We start from the raw sequence: 15951 nt of genomic DNA, 5'->3' as shown, positions 1-15951 counted from the left end.
AGAAAATATACAAGAAATCTATTCTTATACTATTTACTCTAAACAGCATAAAGAAAATGATTGTAAGGGATGCCTATTCTGGACTTAATTTTATCTTACACTCTGTAGGAACTCAATTACAAAAAATGCTTTTACCATATAATTCACTTGGATGTATTTATGAGTTATGTACATGTATTGTCAATAAATATATTAGAAAAGCTATGTTTTTTAACTCTTATTTTTCTAGCTCATATAAAATATAAACAAACTTCCTACAATCTTCATTCCACATCCCAACAGATTTCCTCTGGCATACTCTAGGTCAGGGGTCAGGAACCTCTGTATGGGCCCATGGGCTAATTCCAGCTTGCCACTATTTTAATACAAATAAAGTTTTATTGGAACAGGGTGATGCCCAATCATTTACAAAAGAGCAGAGCTGAACTGTCCCATCAGAGACTGTATGACTCTTCAAGCTGAAAATATTTACTATCTGACTCTTTACAGAAAAAATGTGCCAATCCTTGGACCATACAATCCAATTCAAAGAAGGGCTGTCTGGTTACATTAAAATCACAACAAATAAAATATTTCATATAGAAAGTTATCTGTAGACTGAAAAAAAAAGGACATAAAATGATATACCATGTGAACACTAATGAAAAGAAAGTTGATGTGGGTTACATTATTATCAAAACAGTAGGTTTTAAAGTAAGAAAGAATTATGAAAAATAAAGAGGAACAGTTTATAATGATAAAATGTTCCCTTCAACAAGATAAAGCAAAGTTAAATTTGCATGTAACTTTCCCAAATATATAAACAGAAGTTGACATAAATAAAGTAGACAAATCCACAGTTCTTTGTGATTTTAATACAACTCTCTAATTCATGTAAAATGTAGACTAAAATAATTAATAAGGACAGAGAACAGGGGTTAGCAAACTACAATATAAAGGAAAAATCTGGCCTGTCACCTGTTTTGTAAGTAAAATTGTACTGGAACACAGACACGTTCACTCCTTTATGTATTATCTATGGCTGCTATAGTGCTTCACTTGCAGAGTTCATTAGCTCCAACTGAGACCAATCCTTGGAAGAAGCAAGCATTCTAACTTGTGAAATCACAAGTCAATATATTATTATTGTTGAGCCCATTAATTGTCTGCCATTTGTTTTAGAATCTAGTAAACAAAAATGAGAAATAAAGGAAAGTATGAAGACAATGTGTCACTAAATAAGAGGTTCAATAAGGAGATTCTGAAAAAGAACCAGCTCACTGGGCTCTCACTTGATCCAAATGGCAGAGTGAAAAGGTTTCAGGGCTGACTCCCCAAAGAAGCTTTGAACAACTAGTAAGAACTTGCAGAAATGTGGGTCTCAAAACTCCAAAAAAAAGTTAAAGGACTGCAGTAATAGCATTTCTGCCAAATCAAGAAAGACTACTTGTGGTGCCCTGGCTGGTCCCTTTCCCTTCCTTACTGGCCCATCATGCAAGAGACCTGCACTCCCCAGTGTGGATCCCTGCTCCTCGTTTCAGAAGGAACGGAGTAACCCTTGTGCTCATACAGGCAGCACGTATGTCTGGCCTCATCTGTCTGTTGGCGGCCTGAGGGATTTCTGTCACGGGACCTATCCTATGCACAGAGAGTGGCACAGAAAGCTCCTACAGAACATTCTGGGAGGCAGTCAGATGTTGCCTCTTAGGGAAAGATACTGCTGGCTTGGACATACAGAGCAGTGCCTGGGACTGAAGAATCTGTTTCCTATAGAACAGAGGACACTGCTATCCTGTAAAAGGAGAATTCCTAGGGTCAAATATGCATGCCCCAGACCAGACACCCATGCAGAAAGGACCTAGGAGGTCCCTATGCTTTGGCTTGGAGTTATTCTCTAAACACTCTGTATGGATAAACTCTAATGGAGAGCACCCAAACAGATCAATCTGCAAAGATTAGGAGGGGGATTTTTATTTTTCCTTTCTTTCTTAGCTCCTGGCATTCAATGAAACTTCTGACATAAAACTAGCTAGATACAAACGTAAGGAATATATGTTCAGGGTCTAAATCCCAGCAATAACAGCTTAAAATAAACCAAAATGTCCAAGTTACAACAAAAGATTTTTTAAAATACAAAGAAACAAGAAGTTATGGTCAAGTCAAAGGAGAAGATTGGAAACCATCAATGAGGAGATCAGACCTGGGTATTCCAGATGAAGACTTTAAAGAGAAGTAATGGTTGAAAACTTCTGAGATTTAATGAATATATACATCCAAGATGCTCAATGAACTTCAACCAGGATAAACATAAATAAACCGAAACTGCACAACATTACAATGAAAATGTTGACTTACAAATATAAAGAGAGAATTCAGAAAGCCAAAAGACAGAAGCAACATGCCACATACAGGGGAGCCTCAAGAAGATTACGAGCTGATATTTTATCAGAAGGCATGGATGCAAGAGGGCAGTGGGAGGACATATTTCAAAAATCATAACCAAAAAAATTTCCAACAAAGAAATCTATAACTGACAAAATTATCTTTCAAACACAAGGAATTATTGGATACGTGAGGGTAGTTCAGTGGCAGAATTCTCACTTTCCTTGCGGGAGACCCGGGTTCATTTTCTGGACCATGCACTTCCCCAAACAAACAAGCAAAAGCAACCAAGAAAAATTTAAAGAAATGATGCTGCAGCAGTGGGATACTCACATGGAAAAAGAATGAAATGGGACCCCCACCATACAGCACACACACATATACACAGACAAATGAGGGGTTACGACATCCCTAGATATGGAAAAGGTGAAGATTTTATTACTACTAGACCAACTCTACAAGAATTACTAAAGGGAGGTCTGTACATTGTAAGAAAAGGACACTAGAAAATTGAGTGAAGCCACACATGATTAATTGAAGATTTCCGGTAAAGAAAATAATAAAGTAAATACAAACACAAGACTTTTACAGATTTAGGATGTTAAATTTAAGTCACTAGGTAGCCACAAAGAAAATATCAGAGAATATGCAAAATGCGGAGACAAGAAACAGAGTGCACATTACCAAGATTGAGGAGTGAATGCAGAGTGAGTGTAGGGTGTCTGCTTGGGTACAGGACAGTTTTATAACTGGATGGTGATGAGGGTCCTGCAACACTGTGAATGTATTACTCCCACTGACTGCTAAGCTTGGGAAGGATGGGGAGATTCATGCTGTACATGTTTCACAATTTAAAAAAAGAAAGAGAAAGGAGGAATCAAAGAGATAATGACAATTAAATGCCATACATGATATTGGATGGGATCTAAGTATAGAGGAGAAAAGGCTCAAAAGGATATTATTGGGACATCAGAGAAAATTTGAGTGTATACTATAAGCTTCATATCAATGTTGAATTTCTTGAACTTCACAACTGAGCTTAAAGTGATCACATAAGTGAATATCCTTGTTCAAAGGAAATGTACATGGAGGTCTTATGTGTCCAAGTAGTAGCATGTTTGCAACCTGCACTTAGATGTTCAGAAACATAGATAGATAGATAGATAGATGGATGGATGGATGGATGGATGGATGGATGGATGGATGGATGGATGGATGGATAGATGATAGGTGACAGAGACTGATGTGGCACAGGTGATAAAATGCTAACATTTGTGGATCTGTCTGGGTGTCTGCGGTGCGGAAGGGGTTTGCTGGACTTCTCTGTAAGGTGTTTGTACTGTTTCTGTAGCTGTCCTCTAATTTTGAGATTATTTGAAAAGAAAAAGTAAAAAGAAAAGAAAGAAACCTGAAACTATAGAAAGGAAAAATATAATAACCAAAATGAAATATTCCCTAAAGGGACACAACAGCGAATATGAGCAGAAATCAGGAAAAATAAGGAAACTTGTATAAAGGCAAACTGAGAATAATCAATGTGAGAAGCAATGAACAGAGTCTTAAAGACCTCTTGGAAACCAACATACATATAATGGGAATTGCAGAAGTGGAAGAGAGAAAGATATGAAGGCATTGAAAATGGTTGTAAACTGTTGGGCATGGATGAGGCAGAGACCACATGTTCACTGCAGAGATAGAGCAATGCTGTCTCTGTGGAAATAGGCACTTGATGTCCTGGAAAGACTAAAGCATTGCAAAGATGCTTGAGTGTGGGGCTGAAGAAGGCCTTGAGAAACATGTGTAACTTTTGACTCATCCCAGCACAGGAAAGCAGATGGTTCAGTCCTGCTTCCTCCTTTCCCATTCTTTAGTTACACTTTTGTTACTTTCTTTACCTTGCAGCCCTATAAAATAACAGTGATGAACCTCTTGGGGTCTTTCAGTCTCCATCAGAGCTCAGAGTTCCACCTGCCCCCAGCTTTAACTGTATCTTTGTCTCTCATCTTTCTTTCTTAATTGCCTATCATCTCCCTTCAGTCCCCACACTGAGCCATGCTGGTTGCAGCAGTTTTCTGCTTTTTTACTAATGGCCATTCTAGTGGGTGTCAGATGATATCACACTGTGGTTTGTTTTTATTTAAATATTTTATTGACGAATCTTCATGCACATATATTCCATACATGGTGTACAATCAATGGCTCCCAATAGTATCACATAGTGTGTATTTAACACCATGATCATTTTTCAGAACATTTGCATCACTCCAGAAAAAGATATAAAAAGAAAAACTTGTACATCCCATACCCTAACCTTTCCCTCTCACTGACAACTAGTATTTCCATCTACCCAATTTATTTTACCCCTTCCCGCCCCATTATTCATTTCTTTAAAACATATTATTTTACTCATCTGTCCATACTCTGGATAAAAGGAGCATCGGACTCAAGGCTCTCACAATCACACAGTCACCCTGTAAAAGATATCTTCAGGTAGCTGGGTGGAGAACGGATTAGAAAGAAGCAAGAGTGGAAGCAGAGGACCAGTGAGAAGGCTTTCACAGCAATCCTAATAAAACAGGACAATGGGCAGGAGGTGGAAAGTTGAGTGGAGACAGAGAGATGTTATCAGTACATTTACTGAATGTAGAAGGGTGAACTGTGGTATATACCTACAGTGGACTGTTGTGTGACTACAGAAAGGAATGAAATCATGAGGCATGCAACAAGGTGAACCATGAGGACATTATGGTGAGCAAAATATGTCTGAAACTAAAGGACAAACAGTATATGGCCTCTTTGACAAAATACTTTTAAGAAAATTGGGGCCTAGATTGTAAGTTCTTACAGCAGTCACATTTATTCCTGAGCTTTAAGTGTTCTATCTAAATTCTGAGATGCTGCATTATATGTGCATGACCTGGTATTTCCTTTGAACTCTGGTACCTGTGTGACACCCAAGACTCAGAGTTGGAGTTCTACAACTCTGAAAATCAGCATTGATACCTACAACAACTGTTAAAGAAGCCAAAAAACTGATCAGGAAAATGAAGTTAATCAGGTTGATGCCAAGGTAATCAAAATACAAGATAAAGGATGATACTGTCTGTATTCTGTATGAGACTGTGCTGATTTGAAAGAATACATGCAGCCTAGAAAAGACATGTTTTTCAAATAATCAATAAAATTTTATTGATACCTTCTGATTAAAAGAGAAGTGAGTTAAATATCTGAAGCACGGAACAAAGAACAGCATTTTTGTAAATTTCAATATTCAGGGGCTCAAGTGATGGTGGTTCTAAAAAAATAAGTTCAAATAAAAAGTTTGAAATAGATGAAATTTTTAATATATTGACAATTTAAATCACAGAAAAATCAATTTATCCTTTTCTTCTAAAAGTTTTACTCCATATGGTGGTGAATGTGACAAAGTTATAAATAGGCACTCCTGAGTACAAAATATTGTGCATACTCAAAACATGCATGTCGCCTTTCACTATTCTCCAGTAAGCATTCTGATTGTCTATCTACTGCTATTAGTAGTAGGGTTCAGAAGAATTTTAATAAACAGATTCTGATTTTGAAAAAGAGCAAATATATCCCTCATCCAGACAGGATTCTGATAGTGGACCCTGGTTGCTAAGAATCCAAAGGAATTTCTCAACATTCTGTCCCATAATTGAGTTGGCAGAGTCTGTGCTCCCCTTTGCCCTATGACAATGTTATTCTTTCATTTCAATGCATTTTCTTAGTTCAGCTGCAGTTTTTTCAAGTCGTTCAATGTTCCATTGCCACTGTCTTCTATTTGACTGAAGCTTGCTCACCTGACAACGCAAACGCTTAAGAATTGCATCATATCTCTTATGTTGTACCTCTATTTCTTTTCTTAATTTTTCATGTAACTTTTTTTCTTCCTCAAGAAAACAAGCTTTTTCAGTGATAGATTCTTTTACAGTTAAAATTTTATCATTTAGCTTCGTAATGTCTTCCTGTACTTGTTCTATTCGGTTTCCTTCTGGATTTTGGAGATCTTGCATAAGTTCCTCTTTCATCATCTTTAGTTTTTTAACAAGATCTTGTTTTTCCCGGAGTTCAGACATAAATGACCATTTGCTCTCTACTTCTCCAAAACTATCTTTATATGCTTTTATTTTTGCATAATATGCATTATGTCTTATCATTTGTTCCTCAAAATCTTCTTGGGTTGTTCCAATGTCAAATTTAAGCTTTACATTTTCTGTATGTAAGGCTTTGATTTGAGTTTCAAGGCTTTCACATTGGCGTTGGGTATTCTCTATGGCAGCATCTTGATGATAAATTTGCTTTTCTGTTTCTTTATTTTCGTCAGAGACAGATGCTATTTGTTTTTCAAGCTCTTGAAGTTCATTCTTACTTTTTCTCTCCCTAAAACGCGATTCTCGGGTGTAGCTCCATGTAGAAAAGACATGTTTTAATCCTGCTCTCATTTTGTAAAGGCACTGTTCCTTCTAATCCCTATTCAGTATTATATTTTTGAAACTCTAATTAGACAATCTCCCTGGAGATGTGACTCAATCAAGAGTGGCGATTAAGCTGCATTAGGTGATGACACATCTCTACCCATTTTTGTGGGTCTTGATTAGTTTATGGGAATCCTATAAAAGAGGAAACATTTTGGAGGAAGCTAGAGATTCAGAGAGAGCAGAGCAGAATGACATGGCCACAAGAAGCAGAGTTCACCAGGCAGTAACCTTTGGAAATGTAGAAGGAAAATACCTCCCAGGAAGCTTCATGAAACAGGAAGCTAGGACAGGAAGCTAGCAAATGACACCGTGCTCACCATGTGCCCTTCCACTTGAGAGAGAAACCCTGAAATTAATCTGCCTTCTTGAACCAAGGGATCTTTCCCTGGATGCCTCTGATTGGACATTTCTATAGATTTGTTTTAACTGGGACATTTTCTATGCCTTAGACCTAGAAATGAGCAAATTAGTAAATTTCCCTTTTGAAAAGCCACTCAGTTTCTGGTATATTGCATTCCAGCAGCTAGTAAAATGAAACAGAGACCAAAGGAAGAGAGGATTATTTGTCCAAATCTTGAAATTAGCATACACTGTAACTCAATCTGTCTGGTCAGTTCAGTTAAAAAACCTCAACACATAGAGTCTAGAATTAGGAACAAGGTCTTGCAATTCTATATAACCTAATGTAATATCCAGATACCTTCCACAGTATGTTGGCCAGATACTTAAAAAGTATTGGCAAAGTTTCTGGAGGGAATGGATAAAAAATATGGAACAATTAAACTTTTCTACCTCGTACTTTCTCAAACATTAGCAACTTGATCTTGAGCCTTGCTCTAAAGAAACTTATTTCTGTAATGGAGGAGCTAAGCCTACCTATAATAATGCCTAAGAGTTACTTCCAGAGAAACTCTTTTGTTGCTCAGATGTGGCCTCTCTCTATAAACTCAACTCTTCAAGTAAAATCTTTATCCTCCCCCCCCACATGGGATATGAGGTCCAGGGATTTAAGTTTACCTGGCACCGTGGGACCTGACTGACAGGGATGAGCCTTGCTCAGGCACCATGCATTGACAATGCCTACCTGACCAAAAGGGGGAAAGAAATGTAAAAAAAATAAGATTTTAGTGGCTAAGAGATTTTAAATAGAGTTCAGAGGCTCTTCTGGAGGTTACTATTATGCAAGCTTCAGCTAGATATTGCTAATTACCATGGTAGCCAAGCCCCAAACAACAATATTATATTCCTATAAACTCTAAGAGAATACCCAGGGCTCTATCTGAGACTCAATAAAAGTGTCAGACTCTCAATTTCTTTTCTGAAACCTAAAACCTCCTGATGGTTCCTAGGCTAGATAAACACTGAAGTGCAGAGGTACCAGTCTCTCCAAAAACATCAACCAGTTACATCCCTCTACCCTATTATGTTGACAACTCTTTTCAACATAAAGAAGTTAAAATGGTTACTGCCTAAATACCTCTAAAATTTAGAAGGATCAAAGGAGGAGGAGGAGTTGTAACAGAGAAGATAGGATTTTACAAATGAGTGTAACTACTGAATCATTATATTGATACTTCTTTTAAGTCTCCAGGGTCTTAGAGCAGCTAGAAGGAAATAGCTGAAGTTGCTGAACTGTGATCCATAACATACTTTGAAATTTGTCCTATAACTACCTGTGAAAATGTACTTTGAAATTTATTGCTTTTCGGTCTGTTTATTTCATAATAAAAGTCTTAAAAAAAAACGAAAATAAGAACTAGGGCACTCATTTATTGCTGGTTGCAATCTATGAGTTTTTAGCAAGACAATTTGTCAGTGCTTCAGAAAGCAAAGCACAGAATTACCATATGACACAGCAATCCAATTACTAAGTCTATACCTAAAGGGCTTGAAAGCAGGGTCTTGAACAGGTATTTGCACGATGATGTTTATAAGAGCATTTCTCAAAATTGTGAAGGATAGAAGCAACCTAAGTGTTCATTCATTTATGAATTAATAAATAAAAAATTAATTAATACATACAATTAAGTATTATTCAGCCATAAAAAAGTAAAGAAGTCCGGATACATGCAACAACATGGGTGAACCTTGAAGACATCATGTTGAGTGAAATAATCCAAACATGGAAAGGGCAAATATCTCATAATTTCACTGATTTGAAACAATCAAAATAAACAAACATATAGCATCAGAATCTAGAATGTATATTACTAAAGGAAGGGGTGAGGAGTGGTGTGACAGTTTGAATCTGTTGTATACCCCAGAAAAGCCATGCTCTTTAATCCTCATTTACTATTGCTAGGTGGGATCTTTTGATTGTTTCCACGGAGATGTGACCCACCCAGTTGCATGTGGTAACTTCTGATTAGATGGTTTCCATGGAGATATTTCTCCACCCATTCAAGCTGGGGTTACTTACTGGAGCCCTTTAAGAAGGGACCATTTTGGAAAAAGCTTGAGAGCCAACAGAACCAACAGAGCCCACACAGCCAGAGACTTCTGGAGATGGAGAAGGAAAAGGACCCTGAGGGAGCCACTGAAGAAGCCTGGAGATAAAGCTAGCAGCTGTCAGTGGTGAAACACCAAACATCACTGGCCTTTTTGATCCATGGTAATCTATCCCTGGATGTCTTAGTTTAGACATTTTTATACCCTTGCCTTAATTTGGACATTTTCACAGACTTAGTACTGTTAATTTGCAGCTTAATAAATTCCCTTTTTAAAAAGCCATTCCATTTCTGGTACACCACATTGTGTTAGCTTGCAAACTAATACAATAGGGAATGAGAAGTTAAGGCTTAAAATGAACAGCCAACCCAATTGCAAAATGGGAAAAAGACTTGAACAGACACCTACCAGAAGAGGAAATACGGATGGCCAAGAGGCACATGAAGAAATGCTCAATGTCCCTGGCCATTAGAGAAATGCAAATCAAAACCACAATGAGATATCATCTCACACCCACCAGAATGGCCATTATCAACAAAACAGAAAAGTGCTGGAGAGGATGGGGAGAAAGAGGCACACTTATCCACTGCTGGTGGGAATGTCAAATGGTGCAACCACTGTGGAAGGCAGTTTGGCGGTTCCTCAAAAAGCTGAATATAGAATTGCCATACGACCCAGCAATACCATTGCTAGGTATCTACTCAAAGGACTTAAGGGCAAAGACACAAACGGACATTTGCACACCAATGTTTATAGCAGCGTTATTTACAATTGCAAAGAGATGGAAACAGCCAAAATGTCCATCAACAGAAGAATGGCTAAATAAACTGTGGTATATACATACGATGGAATATTATGCAGCTTTAAGACAAGATAAACTTATGAAGCATGTAATAACATGGATGGACCTAGAGAATATTATGCTGAGTGAGTCCAGCCAAAAACTAAAGGACAAATACTGTATGGTCCCACTGATGTGAACGGACATTCGAGAATAAACTTGAAATATGTCATTGGTAACAGAGTCCAGCAGGAGTTAGAAACAGGGTAAGATAATGGGTAATTGGAGCTGAAGGGATACAGACTGTGCAACAGGACTAGATACAAAAACTCAAAAATGGATAGCACAATAATACCTAATTGTAAAGTAATCATGTTAAAACACTGAATGAAGCTGCATCTGACCTATAGGGGTTTTTTTGTTGTTGTTTTTTACTATTATTACTACTTTTATTTCTTTTCTCTATATTAACATTTTATATCTTTTTCTGTTGTGTTGCTAGTTCCTCTAAACCGATGCAAATGTACTAAGAAACGATGATCATGCATCTATGTGATGATGTTAAGAATTACTGAGTGCATATGTAGAACGGTATGATTTCTAAATGTTGTGTTAATTTCTTTTTTTTTTTTCTTTTTTTCTTTCCGTTAATAAAAATAAAAAAATAAAAATAAAATAAAAAAAAATGAACTGGAATGATGGAAATGTTTTGGTAATGGATGGTGGTGATGGTAGCAAAATATTCTGAATACAATTAACAGCACTGAAATATATACCTGAATGTGATTCAAAGGGAAATGTTAGATGGTATATATGGTAAAGGAATAAACATTTTAAAAATCCATGGAACTACACCACACAATGAACCCTAAATTAAACAGTGGACTACAGTTTACACTTCAATTACTACAATGTGCTATCATCAATTGTAACCAATATCCCACACCAATGTAAGGTGTTAATAATAAGGTGGTTCATGGGAATCCTATCATTTACACATGATTGTAGGATAAGTCCACAACTTCTCTTATAGAAAAATAACTCAAAATGTATCAAAGTCTAAACATTGGAAGAAAAAGAATAAAATTATTGGAAGAAATTGGATACTAATCTTCACAACCTTAGATTTGGCAATGATTACATAGAAATAACATCAAAAGTATAAGCAACAAAAGAAATATGAACTGGACATAAACAAAACTAAACAAATGTGTAAGTATGAGAGTATACAATCAAAAGAGTGAAGACAGCCAACAAAATGGGAGGTAGTATTTGCAAATCATATATTTGATAAGGTTCTAGTATCGAGAACACATAAAGAACTCTTATAACTCAACAAAAAAAGCCAATGACCCAGTTAAAATATGGGCAAAGGACTTAAATAGATATTTCCTTAAAGAAGATACTCAAATGGATAATAAGTACATGAAAAGATGCTCAATATCATTAATCACAAGGGAAATGAAAATCAAAACCAAAGGTGGTATCACTACATACTCACTAGGATGACTACAATTTTTTTAAAAAAGCAAAATATATCAAGTCGTAAAAAGGATGTGGAAAAATTAGAACTATTAAATGTAGTATATTCATGTAATGGAATATTATTTGGCTATAAAATGTATGAAGTACTGACACATGTTACAATATGGGTGAACTGTGAAAGCATGACAGCAAGTGAAAGAAGCCAGATACAAAGACTATATATTATATGATTCCATTTATATGAAATGGTCAGAATAGGCAAATCCATGCACAGAATTAAATTAGTGGTTGTTTAGGCCTGGAATGGGGGGCCCCTCAAGAGAGAAGAGTGATTTCTAATCAAACATTTCAAGCGATTTTTTTTCATTTTCAGTGACAAAAATATTCTAAGATTGATTATGGCAAAGATTACACAAATTGGTGAATTTACTAAATACTGGAACTGTATACATTAAATATGTGAACTGTATGTATGTGACATGTGAATTACCTCAATAATAGTATCATATACAAAAAGATACCAGAAGAAATAGGATTGTTCAGACTTTAAAAGAACATCCATCAGAGGGTGGTGTGATGGTGGCTCAGAGACAGAATTTTTGCCTGCCATGCCAGAGACCTGAGTTTGATTCCCAGTGCCTGCCCATCCAAAAAAAATAAAAGTACATTAGAGAACTGAATACATAATTAGAAGTAATCACAAAGAAAATCAGGCTTCAGTGGTATATGTTTCCATAACATATGAACATTTAAGAAGGACATAACTGCAATCTAACACAAATTCTTCCACAGAACAGGAAAGAATGAACTATTTCCAAGCTCATTTTATAAGAGCAGTACATTGATGTCAGAATCTCACACAGAGCAATATCTCCCTATTAATTTAGACTCAAAGTACTAATTCACATATTAACAAACTGAAACCAGACATACAGGTAAAGAATACTGCATCATAATCATATGGGATTTATCTCAAGAATGCAAGCCTGCATTAAACATTTAAAAAAACATTCAATATAATTTATCCCTAAGAGAATGAAAGAATAAAATGATATGATAGTCTCACTAGAAATAGAAAAAGCAGTTGACAAAATTTAATACCCATATGTGATAAAAATACTTGGGAAACTTAAAACAGAAAGGAAACCTCTTTATTCTAATAAAGAATATGTACAAAAAATACAGAGAAGGAAAATAAGATTTAATGGTGAAATATTGAGTACTTTCCCCTTCAAGTGAAGTATAAGACAAGGATGTCTGTTATTACTACTTCCTGTCAACATGTACTGGAAGTCTTAGCAATAAACTAAAAAAAAAATTAAAGATAAAATAGATAAGGAAGGGAGATGGAAAATTGTTTTTATGTGAAAAGACATGATGGTGCACATCTAAAATACAAAAGAATCTACAAATAAGCTACTAAAAGTAATAGGTGAATATATTAAAATGGCTAGATAAAAGATCAATATTTGAAAATCCATTGTAATTTAATGAACTAAAAACAAACTGGAAAATGAAATTGAAGAAATATCATTTATAATAGTGTCAAAATAGATTAAATATTTGGGAATAAAATTAATGAAAGACATCCAACATTTCATTCACCTCTACAGTGAAAAACTTCCAAGCAATGTTTCCTGTGGGAAATGATAAAGTTCTGAGAAAAATGCAACAGACCTAAAAGAGTCAATACATTCTTGAAGAAGTAGAACTTGGAGGCCTTACACTACCATATTTCAAGTCTTACTATAACACAACAGTAATAATGACAGTAAGTACCAGCCAAGACACTGGTAACTGGGACCTGATACAATGCAAAATTTAGATTAGACCCATCTGGTCAATTGACAACAGAGGCACCAATGCAATTCAGTTGTCCAAGGATGGTTTTCTCAACTTTCTTACTGAAAACATCTGCCCTGTCACCTGCATAAAAAACATCAGGAAGTTTTTCCAGATTTCAGTGTGTTTTGTTTCTATGAAGTTTGGTTTATTTTCTCTATCATTTCAAGTCTTTAAATAAATATTATCTGCCTGAATTTCTTCTGCGGCTTTCAGAAAGGTCAGAAATAAACTCTCACCTCCACTTTGGAAATCTATAACACCAGAGGACCTGAATTTTCCTGCATGCTGACTCTCCCTGCTGTTCTGCTTGTCTATATGCCCCCTAAATGATTCTTATCTATCTTTAATTCTACTTTTCCATTTTAATGTGCGGATCCCTAAATATCTATAAAGCCCACCATAAACAATGTGTTAAGAAACAACTCACCTGAGACGTGTCTATTTTCTGCCCCTCTTGGAAGAATGTAGAGAACTGCAATGGATAAGCTGAGGTAGAAAAAGAGGAATGGAGTCATGAGAGATCTGGTGAGCTCCTTATCTGCCTGCCTAAAAATCTTACCACAACACCTTTTACCACCTGAATTTGTACATCTCTTAGAGGATCACCTAGGCTTAAACCCAGATTTTTACTAGGTGAATTAAACTTTTTTCCTACTGACTTATGAACAATTTATGTTCCCTCTAATCAATTCACAAAATAGTAAAAGAGGATTAATATTTCATTAATATTATATATATCTCAAATCAGGAAATTCTGAAAAAAAGGGATGTTTAATAAGAGAAAATGTCTTAATCCTGCTGTTCCACAAGAGGCAGTTCTGATAAGACTCTTCTGGTGACTTAATGAGACAAACTGAACACCTCTGTGCTCTACTCCTAGCACTGTCCTAGGTGATCCTGGAAAAGCCACTTATTTGAGGCCCAATATTTTATTAAGCTTTTAAGAGTCAGAAATAAAACCCCATACCTGTACTATCATTTTTAAATTCTATATGTTCAGGATAGAGGGAACCTTAGACAACTCCAAATGCAACATGGGACTGACATGGTGTTATAACACCTGCGAATCTAGAAAGAGTGAGGGAAGAATGAAGAAAATGGAAGGCCTTTGAAGGAGGGGTGGAGGCAGGATTTCCTAAGCTCTGGCTGGGTCTGTCCTCCCTTCAGATCACACTCTCATAAGCCCTCCAGCGATGTGACGGCTCCTGTGTAGTCACTCACCCTTTCAACGTAGGTCACTACCTTCTGCATCTGGTCCACAATGTCCACTGTCACATGGGCTGTGGTGGCTTCTGGGTGTGGCAACATCCCCATCTGACCCACTCAGGACAGGGGGAGCAGAAAACTGCTTCTGGTGGTGCAACTCAGGACCTACTCCTTTCTTGGTTCTTCTGCCCCTGCTCTGCAGCTCTGAGGAATAGTTTCTGGCCAGAAAGGCTGTTCTTCCACACAGCACTCCTTTCATGGGGCTCTGTCCTTTGTGCCCCACAAGTGCAGCTTTGTTCCAGAGAGGCTGAGACCTAGACCTGGGGAAAAATTCATGGTAGTAAAACCTTCATCTAGAGTAGGGTTTCTCAAAATCAGCAGTGCTGAATTTTGTGCTGAATAATTCAGTGGTGCGGGGGGCTGAATTATGCACTGTGGAAGATCGCCCACACGTACTACTGGTCTCTTCCCAACAGATGCCCAAAACACTTCCCTCCCCAGTTTTCTGGAATTTCTCAGACATTCCACAATTTCTCAGATATTCCAAAATTTCTCCAGACATTCCAAAACGGACACTGGAGAGCAAAATCATTTCCCTCTCCAGTAGAAAACTCCTGATATAGGTACAGAATCACTGTATTTTCCACTTCTGTGGCCACTAGCACATGTGATCAAAGCTCTCGAAATGAGACTAGGCTGTAACGTGTTGAAATTATATTTTGCATGTTTTGGGTTAAACACAATGGGGTTCTTAAAATTAATTACACCCATTTCTTTTTACCTTTTTAATGTCACTAGCAGAAAATTTGAAATTACACATGTGGCCCCCTTACCTATCAATCAGACAAGTACTGCACTAGAACATCAGGCTGTGCCTACTGAAAACAGACACAGACTTGACAGAGCAGGAAGGGCCGGCCAAGAGCCTCAGTCTGGCCCAAGGTCTTTGGAAAGAAGCCAGAATTCACAGTATAAATCCACATGGCAGAGGGACACTGTGTCCACATCACTTCAGCACACAGTCTTGGAGATGTGGGGACAAGCCACTCTACTAAGTGCCGTTAATACTGAAATGCTGGGTTTTAGGCACGGAGGCTATTAGGAATAGCCTGAATTTGGGAAGCATATCTGTATTTGCAGCCTAGCTCCCCAGCCCCTTGTAACCTTGATTATATAGCCTTTAAAACTGTTTTCCTTTCTGAAAATATGGTTATACCTATCAATAGGGCATTAGTAAAGATTAAATGAAATACTAAATGAAAAGAACAAAGTGTCGTCCAAATATGACGGAAGCCAACATTTACATATGATTTAACTGGCCTTTGG

General features: G+C 36.9%; 2 protein-coding genes across 9 annotated transcripts in view; both read right to left on the bottom strand.

The window, feature by feature from the left end:
- The window catches only part of LOC143688505 (uncharacterized), a 61399-nt gene extending 45464 nt beyond the window's left edge, over positions 1 to 15935 (bottom strand). For 3 of the 8 annotated variants that reach the window (XM_077166545.1, XM_077166553.1, XM_077166572.1), the window contains exons 1-2: positions 14662 to 15927; positions 13847 to 13905 (exon numbers count right to left, since the gene is read on the bottom strand). In XM_077166545.1, coding sequence (XP_077022660.1) covers positions 13847 to 13905; positions 14662 to 14884 — 282 coding nt within the window. In that variant the 5' untranslated portion in view covers positions 14885 to 15927. Of the gene's footprint in view, positions 1 to 957; positions 1165 to 13846; positions 13906 to 14640 lie in introns of all 8 variants that reach the window. The other 5 variants (XR_013178111.1, XR_013178110.1, XM_077166529.1 and 2 more) reach the window with 5 other exon arrangements.
- On the bottom strand, positions 5575 to 6662 carry LOC143683034 (coiled-coil domain-containing protein 122-like). Its single transcript, XM_077159360.1, has one exon. The coding sequence runs from the start codon at positions 6537 to 6539 to the stop codon at positions 6081 to 6083; it is 459 nt and encodes a 152-aa protein (XP_077015475.1). The 5' UTR covers positions 6540 to 6662; the 3' UTR covers positions 5575 to 6080.
- Positions 15936 to 15951: the final 16 nt, after the last annotated feature.

This window comes from Tamandua tetradactyla, chromosome 1 (assembly GCF_023851605.1).
Source record: "Tamandua tetradactyla isolate mTamTet1 chromosome 1, mTamTet1.pri, whole genome shotgun sequence".
NCBI lineage: Eukaryota > Metazoa > Chordata > Mammalia > Pilosa > Myrmecophagidae > Tamandua > Tamandua tetradactyla.
The sequence above is the reverse complement of the archived record's forward strand: the minus strand, read 5'-3'. Positions and strand labels throughout refer to the sequence as shown.